This window comes from Oncorhynchus keta, chromosome 18, assembly GCF_023373465.1.
Source record: "Oncorhynchus keta strain PuntledgeMale-10-30-2019 chromosome 18, Oket_V2, whole genome shotgun sequence".
NCBI lineage: Eukaryota > Metazoa > Chordata > Actinopteri > Salmoniformes > Salmonidae > Oncorhynchus > Oncorhynchus keta.
Window position 1 is genome coordinate 57,533,392 of NC_068438.1, and position 25,504 is coordinate 57,558,895.

The 25,504-nt window shown below is 40.0% G+C and overlaps 2 protein-coding genes across 4 annotated transcripts in view; both read left to right on the forward strand.

Annotated features, from left to right (window-relative positions):
- The window catches only part of nectin1b (nectin cell adhesion molecule 1b), a 419,153-nt gene that overhangs the window by 198,819 nt on the left and 194,830 nt on the right, over nt 1-25,504 (forward strand). Inside the window, exon 7 of one of the 2 annotated variants that reach the window (XM_052468739.1) lies at nt 935-2,167. The exons of the other annotated variant lie outside the window; for it this stretch is intronic. Coding sequence (XP_052324699.1) covers nt 935-1,440 — 506 coding nt within the window. The 3' untranslated portion in view covers nt 1,441-2,167. Of the gene's footprint in view, nt 1-934; nt 2,168-25,504 lie in introns of those variants that run through there. 2 annotated transcript variants of the gene reach the window in all.
- On the forward strand, nt 2,171-9,730 carry LOC127908939 (putative uncharacterized protein DDB_G0286901). 2 transcript variants are annotated; one of them, XM_052468735.1, is made up of 3 exons: nt 2,171-3,078; nt 4,692-8,892; nt 8,946-9,730. In XM_052468735.1, the coding sequence occupies exons 1-2, from the start codon at nt 2,400-2,402 to the stop codon at nt 6,545-6,547; spliced, it is 2,535 nt and encodes an 844-aa protein (XP_052324695.1). In that variant the 5' UTR covers nt 2,171-2,399; the 3' UTR covers nt 6,548-8,892; nt 8,946-9,730. The 2 variants fall into 2 exon arrangements, with proteins under 2 accessions (XP_052324695.1, XP_052324694.1); XM_052468734.1 differs by lacking the exon at nt 2,171-3,078 and having other exon boundaries at nt 3,843-8,892.

Here is a 25,504-nt window from a genome sequence, read left to right on the forward strand (position 1 = left end):
TCGTTATGCAGTATCATTATGCAGTATCGTTATGCAGTAATCAGTATGCAGTATCATTAGGCAGTATCGTTATGCAGTATCGTTATGCAGTATCGTTATGCAGTATCATTATGCAGTTGTATCGTTATGCAGTATCATTATGCAGTATCGTTATGCAGTAATCAGTATGCAGTATCATTATGCAGTATCGTTATGCAGTATCTTTTAAAATGTGTTGCATGAGCTGCTTTCCATACTACAGGTATGATTCCAACCCTCTCTGCATTATCTTTACTTAATTATACATCTAATTGTACCATCTTTTCAAAGTTGTTGCATGACCTGATCTCATACTGCTGTACTTTAGGGATGATTCATATTCATTGTTACAGTTGCTGAATGATTCATTCTCTGCGTGGCCATTTGTCTCACAAGGCTGAAAACAATAACCTTCAGATTTCCTGAAAGAGCATTTCATTATACACACTAAACTGATGACAATCATGATTTAATTTAAGGTTGAAAGTAAAGGCATTCTTTGATTTAATTTAAGGTTGAAAGTAAAGGCATTCTTTGCAAAACCTCAGGGAATACTCATATCGTGTTCAAGACTTGTAGGATTTCAGTTTGCATTGGTGTCTGTTTCCGACATGTTTGTCTCTTTGGGGACGGTGTGTGATGGACAGACAGACTGGCTGTGTGTTTCTTTCTCTCTTTCCTCTGCATGTGGCTCGCGATGACTAAAGCTTGCTTTGTAGCGGGGGTTTAAAGCCGCCTTTGGGGGTTGTCCACAGGCTCCTCCTCCTTCCTCCATCCTTTCTTCTCCCTTTGCTTATCCCTCCCTGTCTCCCTTCCCTCTTTCCTAAAAAATAGCACCTGCACACCAAGCACACTCCCTCCTCCTGTTCCCACCTGAGCACTGACACACCCCTTCCATCTGTCTTTTCCTACCCAGAATTCCCTAACAACCCACCACCTGGGGGCCCTGAGATCCCGCAGGAGCAGCACAATGCGGGTGCCGTCATCGGTGGCGCCGTGGGCGGGGTCGTCCTGTTAGCGGCGGCCGCCACCCTGCTCTTTGTGTTCCTGCGCCGCCGCCAGCGCACCTTCAAGGGCGACTACAGCACCAAGAAACAGGTGTTTGGGAACGGCTACAGCAAGGCCGGGGGCCTGCCAGCCCACCCTCCCATCCCCAACAACCTGCAGTACCCAGACGACTCAGATGACGAGAAGAAGCCTGCCCAGATCGCTGTGACCGGAGGGTTCGAGGAAAGCGAGCGTGATTTTGACGGAGATGCGGATGATTTGAAGAGGCCCTATTTCACGGTGGATGAAGGAGAGAGCAGAGATTATGACGAACGGACTCTTGCTTTCCAGTACGACCCCGAGACGGAGATAGCCGATGATATGGTGTCCCAAACCGATGGCTCTGTCATTTCAAAGAAAGAGTGGTATGTGTAGGGGACACAAACAACCAAACCAACCAACCGACCTCCCGTCTCACCCTCCTACCCTTCCCCTACCACCACCACTACCACCCCCTCACCTCCATTAGTCAACCCCATCCCGCCTTTCATCTCACACATTCAGTCCAGTGCCCCTCCAAACCCCCAACCCCATCAGAACCCAGTCAATTAAAACCATGTTTTTAAAAAATGCACTATCAAGTCCTAAGGAGCATGCAACAACATCAAAATGTCAACAACAACAGCACATTAAAATGTCAACAACACATCAACATGTCAACAACAACATTACATCAACATGTCAACAACAACATTACATCAACATGTCAACAACAACATTACATCAACATGTCAACAACAACATTACATCAACATGTCAACAACAACATTACATCAACATGTCAACAACAACACATCAACATGTCAACAACAACATTACATCAACATGTCAACAACAACATTACATCAACATGTCAACAACAACACATCAACATGTCAACAACAACATTACATCAACATGTCAACAACAACACATCAACATGTCAACAACAACACATCAACATGTCAACAACAACATTACATCAACATGTCAACAACATTACATCAACATGTCAACAACAACATTACATCAACATGTCAACAACAACACATCAACATGTCAACAACAACATTACATCAACATGTCAACAACAACATTACATCATGTCAACAACAACATTACATCAACAACACATCAACATGTCAACAACAACATTACATCAACATGTCAACAACAACATTACATCAACATGTCAACAACAACATTACATCAACATGTCAACAACAACACATCAACATGTCAACAACAACATTACATCAACATGTCAACAACAACATTACATCAACATGTCAACAACAACAGCGCATTAAAATGTCAACAACATTACATCAACATGTCAACAACAACACATCAACATGTCAACAACAACATTACATCAACATGTCAACAACAACATTACATCAACATGTCAACAACAACATTACATCAACATGTCAACAACATTACAACAACATGTCAACAACAACATTACATCAACATGTCAACAACAACATTACATCAATATGTCAACAACAACACATCAACATGTCAACAACAACAATACATCAACATGTCAACAACAACATTACATCAACATGTCAACAACAACATTACATCAACATGTCAACAACAACATTACATCAACATGTCAACAACAACAACAACACATCAACATGTCAACAACAACATTACATCAACATGTCAACAACAACACATCAACATGTCAACAACAACATTACATCAACATGTCAACAACAACATTACATCAACAACAACATTACATCAACATGTCAACAACATTACATCAACATGTCAACAACAACATTACATCAACATGTCAACAACATTACATCAACATGTCAACAACATTACATCAACATGTCAACAACAACATTATATCAACATGTCAACAACAACACATCAACATGTCAACAACAACATTACATCAACATGTCAACAACAACATTACATCAACATGTCAACAACACATCAACATGTCAACAACAACATTACATCAACATGTCAACAACAACATTACATCAACATGTCAACAATATTACATCAACATGTCAACAACAACACATCAACATGTCAACAACAACATTACATCAACATGTCAACAACATTACATCAACATGTCAACAACAACATTACATCAACATGTCAACAACATTACATCAACATGTCAACAACAACACATCAACATGTCAGCAACAACACATCAACATGTCAACAACAACATTACATCAACATGTCAACAACAACACATCAACATGTCAACAACAACATTACATCAACATGTCAACAACATTACATCAACATGTCAACAACAACATTACATCAACATGTCAACAACATTACATCAACATGTCAACAACATTACATCAACATGTCAACAACAACATTACATCAACATGTCAACAACAACACATCAACATGTCAACAACAACATTACATCAACATGTCAACAACAACATTACATCAACATGTCAACAACAACACATCAACATGTCAACAACAACATTACATCAACATGTCAACAACAACATTACATCAACATGTCAACAACATTACATCAACATGTCAACAACAACACATCAACATGTCAACAACAACACATCAACATGTCAACAACATTACATCAACATGTCAACAACATTACATCAACATGTCAACAACAACATTACATCAACATGTCAACAACAACATTACATCAACATGTCAACAACAACATTACATCAACATGTCAACAACAACATTACATCAACATGTCAACAACAACATTACATCAACATGTCATTACATCAACATGTATTACATCAACATGTCAACAACAACATTACATCAACATGTCAACAACATTACATCAACATGTCAACAACAACATTACATCAACATGTCAACAACAACATTACATCAACATGTCAACAACAACACATCAACATGTCAACAACAACACATCAACATGTCAACAACAACACATCAACATGTCAACAACAACATTACATCAACATGTCAACAACAACACATCAACATGTCAACAACAACATTACATCAACATGTCAACAACAACATTACATCAACATGTCAACAACAACACATCAACATGTCAACAACAACATTACATCAACATGTCAACAACAACATTACATCAACATGTCAACAACAACATTACATCAACATGTCAACAACAACATTACATCAACATGTCAACAACAACAACACATCAACATGTCAACAACAACACATCAACATGTCAACAACAACACATCAACATGTCAACAACAACACATCAACATGTCAACAACAATATTACATCAACATATCAACAACAACATTACATCAACATGTCAACAACAACATTACATCAACATGTCAACAACATTACATCAACATGTCAACAACAACATTACATCAACATGTCAACAACAACACATCAACATGTCAACAACAACATTACATCAACATGTCAACAACAACATTACATCAACATGTCAACAACAACACATCAACATGTCAACAACATTACATCAACATGTCAACAACAACACATCAACATGTCAACAACAACATTACATCAACATGTCAACAATATTACATCAACATGTCAACAACAACATTACATCAACATGTCAACAACAACATTACATCAACATGTCAACAACAACATTACATCAACATGTCAACAACATTACATCAACATGTCAACAACAACACATCAACATGTCAACAACAACACATCAACATGTCAACAACAACATTACATCAACATGTCAACAACAACACATCAACATGTCAACAACAACATTACATCAACATGTCAACAACAACACATCAACATGTCAACAACAACACATCAACATGTCAACAACATTACATCAACATGTCAACAACACATCAACATGTCAACAACAACATTATATCAACATGTCAACAACAACACATCAACATGTCAACAACAACATTACATCAACATGTCAACAACACATCAACATGTCAACAACAACATTACATCAACATGTCAACAACAACATTACATCAACATGTCAACAATATTACATCAACATGTCAACAACAACACATCAACATGTCAACAACAACATTACATCAACATGTCAACAACATTACATCAACATGTCAACAACAACATTACATCAACATGTCAACAACATTACATCAACATGTCAACAACAACACATCAACATGTCAGCAACAACACATCAACATGTCAACAACAACATTACATCAACATGTCAACAACAACACATCAACATGTCAACAACAACATTACATCAACATGTCAACAACAACACATCAACATGTCAACAACATTACATCAACATGTCAACAACAAACACATCAACATGTCAACAACAACATTATATCAACATGTCAACAACAACACATCAACATGTCAACAACAACATTACATCAACATGTCAACAACAACATTACATCAACATGTCAACAACAACATTACATCAACATGTCAACAACATTACATCAACATGTCAACAACAACACATCAACATGTCAACAACAACATTACATCAACATGTCAACAACAACATTACATCAACATGTCAACAACAACATTACATCAACATGTCAACAACAACACATCAACATGTCAACAACAACATTACATCAACATGTCAACAACATTACATCAACATGTCAACAACAACACATCAACATGTCAACAACAACATTACATCAACATGTCAACAACAACATTACATCAACATGTCAACAACATTACATCAACATGTCAACAACAACATTACATCAACATGTCAACAACATTACATCAACATGTCAACAACAACATTATATCAACATGTCAACAACAACACATCAACATGTCAACAACAACATTACATCAACATGTCAACAACACATCAACATGTCAACAACAATATTACATCAACATGTCAACAACAACATTACATCAACATGTCAACAACAACATTACATCAACATGTCAACAACAACATTACATCAACATGTCAACAACAACACATCAACATGTCAACAACAACATTACATCAACATGTCAACAACATTACATCAACATGTCAACAACAACATTACATCAACATGTCAACAACAACATTACATCAACATGTCAACAACAACATTACATCAACATGTCAACAACAACATTACATCAACATGTCAACAACATTACATCAACATGTCAACAACAACATTACATCAACATGTCAACAACATTACATCAACATGTCAACAACAACACATCAACATGTCAACAACAACATTACATCAACATGTCAACAACAACATTACATCAACATGTCAACAACATTACATCAACATGTCAACAACAACATTACATCAACATGTCAACAACAACATTACATCAACATGTCAACAACATTACATCAACATGTCAACAACAACACATCAACATGTCAACAACAACATTACATCAACATGTCAACAACAACACATCAACATGTCAACAACAACATTACATCATGGTGTATTGAAATTCCATTAGATGAAACTGCAAATAATACTAAAGACGGTTTGTCATTGGACTCATGTCCAACCACCATTGACTTCTCAAGGCCAGACAGAAAGATCTGGTCACTTGGAAAATACAGGTGGATTATTGTTGTGTGTTTTTCCACGATATTCTAAATGTATTACATGTATAGAGACTTGGGAGAGATGAGGTATTTGCTGAGCACATTGTGAAAGTCCAACACTGGATGTATGATACTTTGTTTTATGATTCTTCTCATCACCAATGCCTTTTCTGCCATTGTTTTTTTATAACTTGTTTATGTATGTTATGGGTTCAACTAGGGTAACTAGAGGGTACAGTAACTAGAGGGTACAGTAACTAGAGGGTACAGTAACTAGAGGGTACAGTAACTAGAGGGTACAGTAACTAGAGGGTACAGTAACTAGAGGGTACAGTAACATGTCAATCAAAGCAACAGGTTTATATACTGTAGATATATATGAGTTATCTGATTGTGTTGTTTTAAGAGAATGAGATGTAATGCCATTACAGCCCCTTCTTCTCTCCCTGGCTTCTCATTGACTAGCAACACTACACAACAATACAAGACTGGGTTTAACCCAAGGATGTATATAAACCCTGGATTGCTGATGCATTGTATTGGCCAGTGAGAAGCTTTGAAGCCAACGGTTGGCTATATTGGCACTCCCCAGAACTCCATAAGAATTAAAGGAAGTCGACAGTATTTCAATTAAATGTTTCAAGGACAAAATTCCATCTATTTAAGTATTTTTGTTGTTGTAGTGGGGACAGTAACGCTAGTACTTTAAAAAAATATATACTTTAAAGCGGCAATATGTATGTTTTTAGGTGACCTGACCAAAGTCACATGGAAATGTGTGTTATAGATCTGTCGTTATCATTGAAAGCCAGGCTAAGAAGTGGTATATCTGTTCTATGTGCGCTATTTCTGTGCTTCCCGTTCTTATGTTTAGTTTTTGCGTCTTTTACTTTCAGTTTATTACACCAGCTTCAAACAGCTGGAAATAAAATATGTTTTGTTATGAAAAAGATGTTTAGCAGCGGTTTAGATGATACAATGATTCTCAACCAGGAAATGGTGGAGCGATTGCTGCATAGTGCATAGTTTTTGTTGTTGTGATATCCAATTGGTAGTTACATGCTTGTCCCATTGCTGCCACTTCCCTACGGACTCGGGAGAGGCAAAGGTCGAGAGCCATGCGTCCTCCGAAAAACAACCCTGCCAGCCGCACCAATGTGTCGGAGAAAACACCATCAAGCTGGCGCCCTTAGTCAGCTTGCAGGTGCCCGTATTCAGCTTGCAGGCACCCGGCCCACCACAAGGAGTCGCTAGAGCGCGATGGGACAAGGAAATCCCGGCCAGCCTCATGGGTCTCCGGTCACGGCCAGCTGTGACACAGCCTGGGATCGAACCCAGGTTTGCCGTGACACTTTAAGAACTGCGGTGCAGTGCCTCAGACCGCTACGCCACTCGGGAGGCCTGCATAGTGCATCTTTAAGGAAATATTTTTCCTTTTTTATTTTTATGTTTAGCTCACATATAATAATTAGAAAGTCTGCATTAAGGTGTCTGTTATAGAATACATGTTGAAAAACTAATGTAGACATTAATAAATGCATTTTTATAGCTTTTTACACCCCCCTGTAAGTAATCTAGTGTATATATAAATCATTGGTTTAACAATGTATTACAGCTCCCTGCATAGTATACTATAAGAGTACTACAGACTATAGTAGTGTAGTACAGAGTATACTATGTATTTTGGCCATGTATGTTCTAGCTGTTTTCCAAAGACATGACTGGTGTTTATTACTCTTCAGGGTGTGTACTGAGACCTGCGGTACATGTCAACACAACAAGCCATATGGACAGGGCAGTAATACATACAGGCCTAGAGGAGATGCCAGTAGATATAGAAGGACAATGTGCCGGAATGTGCCCTAGTTTTAGTTTCAGATGCTTTGTTTGGCGCCATCTTAGTTTTTGGCGGCCATTTTAGCTCCAGTGAGAAAACAGGTGAGAAGGGAGAAGGTCCTGCTGTCCTGAAGCATCCCTGTGACAAATTCTCTTGTTATGGGTTGTAGCGGCATCATGTCATGTATTTTAAGCTTCCATTACGCTCTGAGAAATGTCATTTCATGATCTGTATCTTAAACTTGAAAGGGTTTACCTAGGGGGTTTACCTAGAGGGTTTACCTAAAGGGTTTACCTAGAGGGTTTACCTAGAGGGTTTACCTAGAGGGTTTACCTAAAGGGTTTACCTAAAGGGTTTACCTAGGGGGTTTACCTAGAGGGTTTACCTAAAGGGTTTACCTAAAGGGTTTACCTAGGGGTTTACCTAAAGGGTTATCCTAAAGGGTTTACCTAAAGGGTGTTTACCTAAAGGGTTTACCTAAAGGGTTATCCTAAAGGGTTTACCTAGGGTGTTTACCTAAAGGGTTATCCTAAAGGGTTTACCTAGGGGGTTTACCTAAAGGGTTATCCTAAAGGGTTTACCTAGGGGGTTTACCTAAAGGGTTATCCTAAAGGGTTTACCTAGGGGGTTTACCTAAAGGGTTATCCTAAAGGGTTTACCTAGGGGGTTTACCTAGAGGGTTTACCTAAAGGGTTTGCCTATTGTTTAATGACCCTAATTTTGTTATCATTGCTCTATTTTTCTTTATTCTAGTTTCTGTGTATTAGAGAGTTTGCATTACCTTGTGATTTCCGCAGAAGACTTGTTCGATAGTGACTTTGAGTCTGTGGTGACTGTCTGACTGGGTAGAATTTGCCCTAAGGTACTATACCTCCACTCACAGCACCTTCTAACAGGATCCTCCAATGGACACAATGGAGACGAGGACAATGTGAAATGTGGGGGTGTTCATCTCTGCCTACAGAGAAACATGTTTTAAAAGCAAAGGGAACAGAAATATGATAAATGTTGTCTAACTGAATTTAGCAGCAGGTGTTTTTTCTTTGTGTTTAAATATAAATATATATCTCAACAGTCTGGATAAAAGTCTTTCAGAATCTAGTCCAGTTGTGGCCAATATAAAATATATTTGATTTGTTTAACACTTTTTTGGTTGCTACATGATTCCATATGTGTTATTTCATATTTTTGATGTCTTCACTATTATTCTACAATGTTTGAAAAAAGCAAAAATAAAGAAAAACCCTTGAATGAGTAGGTGTGTCCAAACTGTTGACTGTATATAATTTGTAACATCTCTATATGGATTCAAATGGGAGACAAATCAAACAGAAATAGATTCCTCTACAGCAGAACTAACTCCTTTAGAGAGGGGATTGGTTGGCTTTAAACACACAATATCTGCTGCCAGTAGCTGCGGTCCACTGCATAACTTTAACCTCGGTTTTGATGTGGAACTTTTAAGCCACTAACAGAATATTATTATGGTGAAAACATCTATGCAACATCTGTAACCAAGTAGGAAATCTGTCCAACGATGGACAGCAACGCGTAGAGAAGCCATTCTGACTTTAAACTGGTTGACATCTTAAGTCTTGTTTTATGCTTTTATCTGAGAGTAGGTGGGAGGGGAAATATGGATGTTTTCAGTGGTTCTCTTTTGTACAGAGAGCTAGTCTATGTCTTCACACATCAGCTCAGAGGGGAGGAGAACTCTTTGTGTCTGTAGGGAGGTGTGGTGGGCAGTCACTAGTTGACAAAAGGATTTCATTATGTAGAGACAAAAGACCCAGGGTGCATCCCAAATTGCACCCTATCATGTAAAGTGCACTACTTAGAACCAGTGCACTATATAGAGAGTAGGGTGCACTACTTAGAACCACTATATAGAGAGTAGGGTGCACTACTTAGAACCACTATATAGAGAATAGGGGGCACTACTTAGAACCGCGGACTATATAGAGAATCGGGTGCACTACTTAAAACCAGTGGACTATATAGAGAATAGGGTGCATTACTTAGAACCACAATATAGAGAATAGGGTGCACTACTTAGAACAACTATATAGAGAATTGGGTGCACTACTTAGAACCACTATATAGAGAATAGGGTGCAATACTTAGAATCACTATATAGAGAATGGGGTGCACTACTTAGAACCACTATATAGAGAATAGGGTGCACTACTTAGAACACTATATAGAGAATGGGGTGCACTACTAAGAACCAGTGGACTATATTAGAGAATAGGGTGCACTACTTAGAACCACTATATAGAGAATAGGGGGCACTACTTAGAACCAGTGGACTATATAGAGAATAGGGTGCACTACTTAGAACCAGTGGACTATATAGAGAAGAGGTTGCACTACTTAGAACCAGTGGACTATATAGAGAATAGGGGGCACTACTTAGAAAAACTACATAGCGGACAGGGTGCACTACTTAGAAACAGTGCACTATATAGAGAATAGGTTGCACTACTTAGAACCACTATATAGAGAATGGGGTGCACTACTTAGAACCAGTGGACTATATTAGAGAATAGGGTGCACTACTTAGAACCACTATATAGAGGATAGGGTGCACTACTTAAAACCAGTGGACTATATAGAGAATAGGGTGCACTACTTAGAACCACTATATAGAGAATGGGGTGCACTACTTAGAACCAGTGGACTATATTAGAGAATAGGGTGCACTACATAGAACCAGTGCACCATATAGAGAATCGGGTGCACCACTTAAAACCAGTGGACTATATAGAGAATAGGGTGCATTACTTTGAACAAGTGGACTATATAGAGAAGAGGTTGCACTACTTAGAACCACTATATAGAGAATGGGGTGCACTACTTAGAACCAGTGGACTATATAGAGAATAGGGTGCACTACTTAGAACCACTATATAGAGAATGGGGTGCACTACTTAGAACCAGTGGACTATATAGAGAATAGGGTGCACTACTTAGAACCACTATGTAGAGAATAGGATGCACTACTTACAACCACTATATAGAGAATACGGTGCACTTCTTAGAACCACTATATAGAGAATAGGGTGCACTACTTAGAACCAGTGGACTATATTAGAGAATAGGGTGCACTACTTAGAACCACTATATAGAGAATGGGGTGCACTACTTAGAACCAGTGGACTATATTAGAGAATAGGGTGCACTACTTAGAACCAGTGGACTATATAGAGAATAGGGTGCACTACTTAGAACCACTATGTAGAGAATAGGATGCACTACTTACAACCACTATATAGAGAATACTGTGCACTTCTTAGAGCCACTATATAGAGAATAGGGTGCACTACTGAAAACCAGTGGACTATATAGAGAATAGGGTGCATTACTTAGAACCACTATATAGAGAATAGGGTGCACTACTTAGAACCAGTGGACTATATTAGAGAATAGGGTGCACTACTTAGAACCACTATATAGAGAATAGGGGGCACTACATAGAACCAGTGCACCATATAGAGAATAGGGGGTACTACTTAGAACCACGATATAGAGAATAGGGGGCACTACTTAGAACCAGTGGACTATACAGAGAATAGGGTGCATTACTTAGAACCACTATGGAGAATATAGGATGCACTACTAGAACCACTATATAGAGAATAGGGGCACTACATAGAACCAGTGCACCATATAGAGAATCGGGTGCACCACTTAAAACCAGTGGACTATATAGAGAATAGGGTGCACTACTTAGAACCAGTGGACTATATAGAGAATAGGGGCACTACTTAGAACCACTACATAGAGGATAGGGTGCACTACTTAGAAACAGTGCACTATATAGAGAATAGGTTGCACTACTTAGAACCACTATATAGAGAATGGGGTGCACTACTTAGAACCAGTGGACTATATTAGAGAATAGGGTGCACTACTTAGAACCACTATATAGAGGATAGGGTGCACTACTTAAAACCAGTGGACTATATAGAGAATAGGGTGCACTACTTAGAACCACTATATAGAGAATGGGGTGCACTACTTAGAACCAGTGGACTATATTAGAGAATAGGTGCACTACTTAGAACCACTATATAGAGAATGGGGTGCACTACTTAGAACCAGTGGACTATATTAGAGAATAGGGTGCACTACTTAGAACCAGTGGACTATATAGAGAATAGGGTGCACTACTTAGAACCATTATGTAGAGAATAGGATGCACTACTTACAACCACTATATAGAGAATACTGTGCACTTCTTAGAGCCACTATATAGAGAATAGGGTGCACTACTTAAAACCAGTGGACTATATTAGAGAATAGGGTGCACTACTTAGAACCACGATATAGAGAATAGGGGGCACTACTTAGAACCAGTGGACTATATAGAGAATAGGGGGTACTACTTAGAACCACGGTATAGAGAATAGGGGGCACTACATAGAACCAGTGCACCATATAGAGAATAGGGGGTACTACTTAGAACCACGATATAGAGAATAGGGGGCACTACTTAGAACCAGTGGACTATACAGAGAATAGGGTGCATTACTTAGAACCACTATGGAGAATATAGGATGCACTACTTAGAACCACTATATAGAGAATGGGGTGCACTACTTAGAACTAGTGGACTATATTAGAGAATAGGGTGCACTACTTAGAACCACTATATAGAGAATGGGGTGCACTACTTAGAACCAGTGGACTATATTAGAGAATAGGGTGCACTACTTAGAACCAGTGGACTATATAGAGAATGGGGTGCACTACTTCGAACCAGTGGACTATATTAGAGAATAGGGTGCACTACTTAGAACCAGTGGACTATATAGAGAATAGGGATCACTACTTAGAACGAGTGGACTATATTAGAGAATAGGGTGCACTACATAGAACCAGTGCACCATATAGAGAATCGGGTGCACCACTTAAAACCAGTGGACTATATAGAGAATAGGGTGCACTACTTAGAACCAGTGGACTATATAGAGAATAGGGTGCACTACTTAGAACCACTGTAGAGAATAGGATGCACTACTTACAACCACTGTATATAGAGAATAGGGTGCACTACTTAGAACCAGTGGACTATATTAGAGAATAGGGTGCACTACTTAGAACCACTATATAGAGAATAGGGTGCACTACTTAGAACCAGTGGACTATATTAGAGAATAGGGTGCACTACTTAGAACCACTATATAGAGAATAGGGGGCACTACATAGAACCAGTGCACCATATAGAGAATAGGGGTACTACTTAGAACCACGATATAGAGAATAGGGGCACTACTTAGAACCAGTGGACTATATAGAGAATAGGGTGCACTACTTAGAACCACGGTATAGAGAATAGGGGCACTACATAGAACCAGTGCACCATATAGAGAATAGGGGTACTACTTAGAACCACGATATAGAGAATAGGGGCACTACTTAGAACCAGTGGACTATACAGAGAATAGGGTGCATTACTTAGAACCACTATGGAGAATATAGGATGCACTACTTAGAACCACTATATAGAGAATAGGGGCACTACATACAACCAGTGGACTATATAGAGAAGAGGTTGCACTACTTAGAACCAGTGGACTATATAGAGAATAGGGGGCACTACTTAGAACCAGTGGACTATATAGAGAATAGGGGGCACTACTTAGAACCACTACATAGAGGATAGGGTGCACTACTTAGAAACAGTGCACTATATAGAGAATAGGTTGCACTACTTAGAACCACTATATAGAGAATGGGGTGCACTACTTAGAACCAGTGGACTATATTAGAGAATAGGGTGCACTACTTAGAACCACTATATAGAGGATAGGGTGCACTACTTAAAACCAGTGGACTATATAGAGAATAGGGTGCACTACTTAGAACCACTATATAGAGAATGGGGTGCACTACTTAGAACCAGTGGACTATATTAGAGAATAGGGTGCACTACTTAGAACCACTATATAGAGAATGGGGTGCACTACTTAGAACCAGTGGACTATATTAGAGAATAGGGTGCACTACTTACAACCAGTGGACTATATAGAGAATAGGGTGCACTACTTAGAACCATTATGTAGAGAATAGGATGCACTACTTACAACCACTATATAGAGAATACTGTGCACTTCTTAGAGCCACTATATAGAGAATAGGGTGCACTACTTAAAACCAGTGGACTATATAGAGAATAGGGTGCATTACTTAGAACCACTATATAGAGAATAGGGTGCACTACTTAGAACCAGTGGACTATATTAGAGAATAGGGTGCACTACTTAGAACCACGATATAGAGAATAGGGGGCACTACTTAGAACCAGTGGACTATACAGAGAATAGGGTGCATTACTTAGAACCACTATGGAGAATATAGGATGCACTACTTAGAACCACTATATAGAGAATGGGGTGCACTACTTAGAACCAGTGGACTATATTAGAGAATAGGGTGCACTACTTAGAACCAGTGGACTATATAGAGAATGGGGTGCACTACTTCGAACCAGTAGACTATATTAGAGAATAGGGTGCACTACTTAGAACCAGTGGACTATATAGAGAATCGGGTGCACCACTTAAAACCAGTGGACTATATAGAGAATAGGGTGCATTACTTAGAACCACTATATAGAGAATAGGGATCACTACTTAGAACCAGTGGACTATATTAGAGAATAGGGTGCACTACTTAGAACCACTATATAGAGAATAGGGGGCACTACATAGAACCAGTGCACCATATAGAGAATCGGGTGCACCACTTAAAACCAGTGGACTATATAGAGAATCGGGTGCACCACTTAGAACCAGTGGACTATATAGAGAATAGGGTGCACTACTTAGAACCACTGTAGAGAATAGGATGCACTACTTACAACCACTGTATATAGAGAATAGGGTGCACTACTTAGAACCAGTGGACTATATTAGAGAATAGGGTGCACTACTTAGAACCACTATATAGAGAATAGGGTGCACTACTTAGAACCAGTGGACTATATTAGAGAATAGGGTGCACTACTTAGAACCACTATATAGAGAATAGGGGCACTACATAGAACCAGTGGACTATATAGAGAATAGAGAATATAGAGAATGCACTACTTAGAACCAGTGGACTATATAGAGAATAGGGGGCACTACTTAGAACCACGGTATAGAGAATAGGGGCACTACATAGAACCAGTGCACCATATAGAGAATAGGGGTACTACTTCGAACCACGATATAGAGAATAGGGGCACTACTTAGAACCAGTGGACTATACAGAGAATAGGGTATTACTTAGAACCATGGAGAATATAGGATGCACTACTTAGAACCACTATATAGAGAATAGGGGGCACTACATACAACCAGTGCACCATATAGAGAATCGGGTGCACCACTTAAAACCAGTGGACTATATAGAGAATAGGGTGCACTACTTAGAACCAGTGGACTATATAGAGAATAGGGGCACTACTTAGAACCACTACATAGAGGATAGGGTGCACTACTTAGAAACAGTGCACTATATAGAGAATAGGTTGCACTACTTAGAACCACTATATAGAGAATGGGGTGCACTACTTAGAACCAGTGGACTATATTAGAGAATAGGGTGCACTACTTAGAACCACTATATAGAGAATAGGGTGCACTACTTAAAACCAGTGGACTATATAGAGAATAGGGTGCACTACTTAGAACCACTATATAGAGAATGGGGTGCACTACTTAGAACCAGTGGACTATATTAGAGAATAGGGTGCACTACTTAGAACCACTATATAGAGAATGGGGTGCACTACTTAGAACCAGTGGACTATATAGAGAATAGGGTGCACTACTTACAACCAGTGGACTATATAGAGAATAGGGTGCACTACTTAGAACCATTATGTAGAGAATAGGATGCACTACTTACAACCACTATATAGAGAATACTGTGCACTTCTTAGAGCCACTATATAGAGAATAGGGTGCACTACTTAAAACCAGTGGACTATATAGAGAATAGGGTGCATTACTTAGAACCACTATATAGAGAATAGGGTGCACTACTTAGAACCAGTGGACTATATTAGAGAATAGGGTGCACTACTTAGAACCACGATATAGAGAATAGGGGGCACTACTTAGAACCAGTGGACTATATAGAGAATAGGGGGTACTACTTAGAACCACTATAGAGAATATAGGATGCACTACTTAGAACCACTATATAGAGAATAGGGTGCACTACTTAGAACCAGTGGACTATATTAGAGAATAGGGTGCACTACTTAGAACCAGTGGACTATATAGAGAATGGGGTGCACTACTTAGAACCAGTAGACTATATTAGAGAATAGGGTGCACTACTTAGAACCAGTGGACTATATAGAGAATCGGGTGCACTACTTAAAACCAGTGGACTATATAGAGAATAGGGTGCATTACTTAGAACCACTATATAGAGAATAGGGATCACTACTTAGAACCAGTGGACTATATTAGAGAATAGGGGCACTACTTAGAACCACTATATAGAGAATAGGGGCACTACATAGAACCAGTGCACCATATAGAGAATCGGGTGCACCACTTAAAACCAGTGGACTATATAGAGAATAGGGTGCACTACTTAGAACCAGTGGACTATATAGAGAATAGGGTGCACTACTTAGAACCACTATAGAGAATAGGATGCACTACTTACAACCACTGTATATAGAGAATAGGGTGCACTACTTAGAACCAGTGGACTATATTAGAGAATAGGGTGCACTACTTAGAACCACTATATAGAGAATAGGGGCACTACATAGAACCAGTGCACCATTTAGAGAATCGGGTGCACCACTTAAAACCAGTGGACTATATAGAGAAGAGGGTGCACTACTTAGAACCAGTGGACTATATAGAGAATAGGGGCACTACTTAGAAAAACTACATAGCGGACAGGGTGCACTACTTAGAAACAGTGCACTATATAGAGAAGAGGTTGCACTACTTAGAACCAGTGGACTATATAGAGAATAGGGGCACTACTTAGAACCACTACTATAGAGGATAGGGTGCACTACTTAGAAACAGTGCACTATATAGAGAATAGGTTGCACTACTTAGAACCACTATATAGAGAATAGGGTGCACTACTTAAAACCAGTGGACAATATAGAGAATAGGGTGCACTACTTAGAACCTGTGGACTTTATAGAGAATAGGGTGCACTACTTAGAACCACTATATAGAGAATAGGGTGCACTACTTTGAACCAGTGGACAATATAGAGAATAGGTTGCACTACTTAGAACCAGTGGACTATATAGAGAATAGGGGCACTACTTAGAACCAGTACTATAGAGGATAGGGTGCACTACTTAGAAACACTATATAGAGAATAGGTTGCACTACTTAGAACCACTATATAGAGAATAGGGTGCACTACTTAGAACCAGTGGACTATATTAGAGAATAGGGTGCACTACTTAGAACCACTATATAGAGAATAGGGTGCACTACTTAGAACACTATATAGAGAATGGGGTGCACTACTTAGAACCAGTGGACTATATTAGAGAATAGGGTGCACTTCTTAGAACCACTATATAGAGAATAGGGGGCACTACATAGAACCAGTGGACTATATAGAGAATCGGGTGCACCACTTAAAACCAGTGGACTATATAGAAAATAGGGTGCATTACTTAGAACCACTATATAGAGAATAGAGTGCACTACTTAGAACCAGTGGACTATATTAGAGAATAGGGTGCACTACTTAGAACCAGTGGACTATATAGAGAATGGGGTGCACTACTTGAACCAGTAGACTATATTAGAGAATAGGGTGCACTACTTAGAACCAGTGGACTATATAGAGAATAGGGTGCACCACTTAAAACCAGTGGACTATATAGAGAATAGGGTGCATTACTTAGAACCACTATATAGAGAATAGGGATCACTACTTAGAACCAGTGGACTATATTAGAGAATAGGGTGCACTACTTAGAACCACTATATAGAGAATAGGGGCACTACATAGAACCAGTGCACCATATAGAGAATCGGGTGCACCACTTAAAACCAGTGGACTATATAGAGAATAGGGTGCACTACTTAGAACCAGTGGACTATATAGAGAATAGGGTGCACTACTTAGAACCACTATAGAGAATAGGATGCACTACTTAGAACCACTGTATATAGAGAATAGGGTGCACTACTTAGAACCAGTGGACTATATAGAGAATAGGGTGCATTACTTAGAACCACTATATAGAGAATAGGGTGCACTACTTAGAACCAGTGGACTATATTAGAGAATAGGGTGCACTACTTAGAACCACTATATAGAGAATAGGGGGCACTACATAGAACCAGTGCACCATATAGAGAATAGGGGGTACTACTTAGAACCACAATATAGAGAATAGGGGGCACTACTTAGAACCAGTGGACTATATAGAGAATAGGGGGTACTACTTAGAACCACGGTATAGAGAATAGGGGGCACTACATAGAACCAGTGCACCATATAGAGAATAGGGGGTACTACTTAGAACCACGATATAGAGAATAGGGGCACTACTTAGAACCAGTGGACTATACAGAGAATAGGGTGCACTACTTAGAACCAGTGGACTATATAGAGAATGGGGTGCACTACTTAGAACCAGTAGACTATATTAGAGAATAGGGGGCACTACTTAGAACCGTGGACTATATAGAGAATCGGGTGCACCACTTAAAACCAGTGGACTATATAGAGAATAGGGTGCATTACTTAGAACCACTATATAGAGAATAGGGATCACTACTTAGAACCAGTGGACTATATTAGAGAATAGGGTGCACTACTTAGAACCACTATATAGAGAATAGGGGGCACTACATAGAACCAGTGCACCATATAGAGAATCGGGTGCACCACTTAAAACCAGTGGACTATATAGAGAATAGGGTGCATTACTTTGAACCAGTGGACTATATAGAGAAGAGGTTGCACTACTTAGAACCAGTGGACTATATTAGAGAATAGGGTGCACTACTTAGAACCAGTGGACTATATTAGAGAATAGGGTGCACTACTTAGAACCACTATATAGAGAATAGGGTGCACTACTTAGAACCAGTGGACTATATAGAGAATCGGGTGCACCACTTAAAACCAGTGGACTATATAGAGAATAGGGTGCATTACTTAGAACCACTATATAGAGAATAGGGATCACTACTTAGAACCAGTGGACTATATTAGAGAATAGGGTGCACTACTTAGAACCACTATATAGAGAATAGGGGGCACTACATAGAACCAGTGCACCATATAGAGAATCGGGTGCACCACTTAAAACCAGTGGACTATATAGAGAATAGGGTGCATTACTTTGAACCAGTGGACTATATAGAGAAGAGGTTGCACTACTTAGAACCACTGTAGAGAATAGGACTATACAACCACTGTATATAGAGAATAGGGTGCACTACTTAGAACCAGTGGACTATATTAGAGAATAGGGTGCATTACTTAGAACCACTATATAGAGAATAGGGTGCACTACTTAAAACCAGTGGACTATATAGAGAATAGGGTGCATTACTTAGAACCACTATATAGAGAATAGGGTGCACTACTTAGAACCAGTGGACTATATTAGAGAATAGGGTGTACTACTTAGAACCACGATATAGAGAATAGGGGGCACTACTTAGAACCAGTGGACTATATAGAGAATAGGGGGTACTACTTAGAACCACGGTATAGAGAATAGGGGGCACTACATAGAACCAGTGCACCATATAGAGAATAGGGGGTACTACTTAGAACCACGATATAGAGAATAGGGGGCACTACTTAGAACCAGTGGACTATACAGAGAATAGGGGCATTACTTAGAACCACTATGGAGAATATAGGATGCACTACTTAGAACCACTATATAGAGAATAGGGGGCACTACATACAACCAGTGCACCATATAGAGAATCGGGTGCACCACTTAAAACCAGTGGACTATATAGAGAATAGGGTGCACTACTTAGAACCAGTGGACTATATAGAGAATAGGGGGCACTACTTAGAACCACTACATAGAGGATAGGGTGCACTACTTAGAAACAGTGCACTATATAGAGAATAGGTTGCACTACTTAGAACCACTATATAGAGAATGGGGTGCACTACTTAGAACCAGTGGACTATATTAGAGAATAGGGTGCACTACTTAGAACCACTATATAGAGGATAGGGTGCACTACTTAAAACCAGTGGACTATATAGAGAATAGGGTGCACTACTTAGAACCACTATATAGAGAATGGGGTGCACTACTTAGAACCAGTGGACTATATTAGAGAATAGGGTGCACTACTTAGAACCACTATATAGAGAATGGGGTGCACTACTTAGAACCAGTGGACTATATTAGAGAATAGGGTGCACTACTTACAACCAGTGGACTATATAGAGAATAGGGTGCACTACTTAGAACCATTATGTAGAGAATAGGATGCACTACTTACAACCAGTGGACTATATAGAGAATACTGTGCACTTCTTAGAGCCACTATATAGAGAATAGGGTGCACTACTTAAAACCAGTGGACTATATAGAGAATAGGGTGCATTACTTAGAACCACTATATAGAGAATAGGGTGCACTACTTAGAACCAGTGGACTATATTAGAGAATAGGGTGCACTACTTAGAACCACGATATAGAGAATAGGGGCACTACTTAGAACCAGTGGACTATATAGAGAATAGGGTGCATTACTTAGAACCACTATGGAGAATATAGGATGCACTACTTAGAACCACTATATAGAGAATGGGGTGCACTACTTAGAACCAGTGGACTATATTAGAGAATAGGGTGCACTACTTAGAACCAGTGGACTATATAGAGAATAGGGTGCACTACTTAGAACCACTATATAGAGAATAGGGTGCACTACTTAGAACCAGTGGACTATATAGAGAATAGGGTGCACTACTTAGAACCAGTGGACTATATAGAGAATAGGGTGCACTACTTAGAACCACTATATAGAGAATGGGGTGCACTACTTAGAACCAGTGGACTATATTAGAGAATAGGGTGCACTACTTAGAACCACTATATAGAGAATAGGGGGCACTACATAGAACCAGTGGACTATATAGAGAATTGGGTGCACCACTTAAAACCAGTGGACTATATAGAGAATAGGGTGCACTACTTAGAACCAGTGGACTATATAGAGAATAGGGTGCACTACTTAGAACCACTGTAGAGAATAGGATGCACTACTTACAACCACTGTATATAGAGAATAGGGTGCACTACTTAGAACCAGTGGACTATATTAGAGAATAGGGTGCACTACTTAGAACCACTATATAGAGAATAGGGGGCACTACATAGAACCAGTGCACCATTTAGAGAATCGGGTGCACCACTTAAAACCAGTGGACTATATAGAGAAGAGGTTGCACTACTTAGAACCAGTGGACTATATAGAGAATAGGGGGCACTACTTAGAAAAACTACATAGCGGACAGGGTGCACTACTTAGAAACAGTGCACTATATAGAGAAGAGGTTGCACTACTTAGAACCAGTGGACTATATAGAGAATAGGGGGCACTACTTAGAACCACTACATAGAGGATAGGGTGCACTACTTAGAAACAGTGCACTATATAGAGAATAGGTTACACTACTTAGAACCACTATATAGAGAATAGGGTGCACTACTTAAAACCAGTGGACTATATAGAGAATAGGGTGCACTACTTAGAACCTGTGGACTTTATAGAGAATAGGGTGCACTACTTAGAACCACTATATAGAGAATAGGGTGCACTACTTTGAACCAGTGGACAATATAGAGAAGAGGTTGCACTACTTAGAACCAGTGGACTATATAGAGAATAGGGGGCACTACTTAGAACCACTACATAGAGGATAGGGTGCACTACTTAGAAACACTATATAGAGAATAGGGTGCCCTACTTAAAACCAGTGGATTATATAGAGAATAGGGTGCACTACTTAGAACCACTATATAGAGAATAGGGTGCACTACTTAGAACCACTATATAGAGAATGGGGTGCACTACTTAGACCCAGTGGACTATATTAGAGAATAGGGTGCACTACTTAGAACCACTATATAGAGAATGGGGTGCACTACTTAGAACCAGTGCACTATAATAGAGAATAGGGTGCACTACTTTGAACCAGTGGACTATGTAGAGAAGAGGGGGCACTACTTAGAACCACTACATAGAGAATAGTGTACACAACTTAGAACCGCGGACTATATAGAGAATCGGGTCCACCACTTAAAACCAGTGGACTATATAGAGAATAGGGGGCACTACTTAGAACCAGTGGACTATATAGAGAATCGGGTGCACCACTTAAAACCAGTGGACTATATAGAGAATAGGGGGCACTACTTAGAACCGCGGACTATATAGAGAATCGTGTCCACCACTTAAAACCAGTGGACTATATAGAGAATAGGGGGCACTACTTAGAACCGCGGACTATATAGAGAATCGTGTCCACCACTTAAAACCAGTGGACTATATAGAGAATAGGGGGCACTACTTAGAACCAGTGGACTATATAGAGAAGAGGTTGCAAATCAAATCAAATCAAATCAAATGTATTTATATAGCCCTTCGTACATCAGCTGATATCTCAAAGTGCTGTACAGAAACCCAGCCTAAAACCCCAAACAGCAAGCATGGCTGTGCCAGGTGGAGATTATAACAGAACATGGCCAAGATGTTCAAATGTTCATAAATGACCAGCATGGTCGAATAATAGTAATGCAGAACAGTTGAAACTGGAACAGCAGCATGGCCAGGTGGACCGGGGACAGCAAGGAGTCATCATGTCAGGTAGTCCTGGGGCACGGTCCTAGGGCTCAGGTCAGTTGAAACTGGAGCAGCAGCATGGCTAGGTGGACTGGGGACAGCAAGGAGTCATCATGTCAGGTAGTCCTGGGGCATGGTCCTAGGGCTCAGGTCCTCCGAGAGAGAGAAAGAAAGAAGGAGAGAATTAGAGAACGCACACTTAGATTCACACAGGACACCGAATAGGACAGCAGAAGTACTCCCGATATAACAAACTGACCCTAGCCCCCCGACACATAAACTACTGCAGCATAAATACTGGAGGCTGAGACAGGAGGGGTCAGGAGACACTGTGGCCCCATCCGAGGACACCCCCGGACAGGGCCAAACAGGAAGGATATGACCCCACCCACTTTGCCAAAGCACAGCCCCCACACCAATAGAGGGATATCTTCAACCAGACAAGGCTGAGTATAGCCCACATAGATCTCCGCCACGGCACAGCCCAAGGGGGTTGCACTACTTAGAACCAGTGGACTATATAGAGAATATGGTGCACTACTTAGAACCGCGGACTATATAGAGAATCGGGTGCACTACTTAAAACCAGTGGACTATATAGAGAATAGGGGGCACTACTTAGAACCTGTGGACTATATAGAGAATAGGGTGCACTGCTTATAGAACCAATATATAGAGAATAGGGTGCACTACTTACAACCACTATATAAAGAATGGGGTGCACTACTTAGAACCACTATATAGAAAATAGGGTTAGGGTGAGGGTTAACCCTAACCCTAACCCATTCTAACCCTAACCCATTCTAACCCATCCTAACCCATTCTAACCCTAACCCATCCTAACCCTAACCCATTCTAACCCTATCCCATCCCAACCCTAACCCATCCTAACCCTAACCCATTCTAACCCATCCTAACCCAATCCCAACCTAACCCATTATATCCCATCCTAACCCATTCTATCCCATCCTGACCCATTCTATCCCATCCTAAGCCTAACCCATTCTAACCCATCCTAACCCTAAACCATTCTAACACTAACCCATTCTAACCCATTCTAACCCATACGACCCCATTCTAACCCTAACCCGTCCTAACCCTAACCCATCCTAACCCTAACCCATTCTAACCCTAACCCATTCTAACACTTACCCATTCTATCCCATTCTAACCCTAACCCATCCTAACCCATTCTATCCCTAACCCATTCTAACACTAACCTATTCTAACCCATTCTAACTAATTCTAACCCATCCTAACCCATTCTAACCCTAACCCATCCTAACCCTAACCCATTCTAACCCTATACCATCCTAACCCTAACCCATTCTAAACCTAACCCATTCTAACCCATCCTAACCCTATCCCAACCTAACCCATTCTAACCCATCCTAACCCATTCTATACCAGACTAACCCATTCTATCCCATCGTAACCCTAACCCATCCTAAACCTTACCCATTCTAACCCAAACCCATTCTAACCCTAACCCATTCTATCCCATCCTAACCCTAACCCATTCTAACCCTAACCCATCCTAACCCATTCTAACCCTAACCATTCTAACACTAACCCATTCTAACCCATTCTAACCCATCCTAACCCATTATAACCCATCCTAACCCATTCTAACCCTAACTCATCCTAACCCCAACCCATTATAACCCTAACCCATCCTAACGATAACCCATTTCTAACCCTAACCCATCCTAAACCTAACCCATTCTATCCCTAACCCATTCTAACACTAACCCATTCTAACCCATTCTAACCCATCCTAACCCATTATATCCCTAACCCATTCCTAACCCAACCCCATTCTAACCCTTACCCATCCTAACTCATTCTATCCCTAACCCATCCTAACCCTATCCCATCCTAAACCTAACCCATTCTATCCCTAACCCATTCTAACACTAACCCATTCTAACCCATTCTAACCCATCCTAACCCATTCTAAATCATTCTAACCCATTCTAACCCATCCTAAACCATTCTAACCCTAACCCATTCTAACCCATCCTAACTCATTCTATCCCTAACCCATCCTAACCCTAACCCATTCTAACACTAACCCATTCTAACTAATTCTAACCCATTCTAACCCATCCTAACCCATCCTAACCCATTCTAACCCATCCTATCCCATCCTAACCCTAACCCAATCCAACCCTAACCCATCCTAACCCATTCTA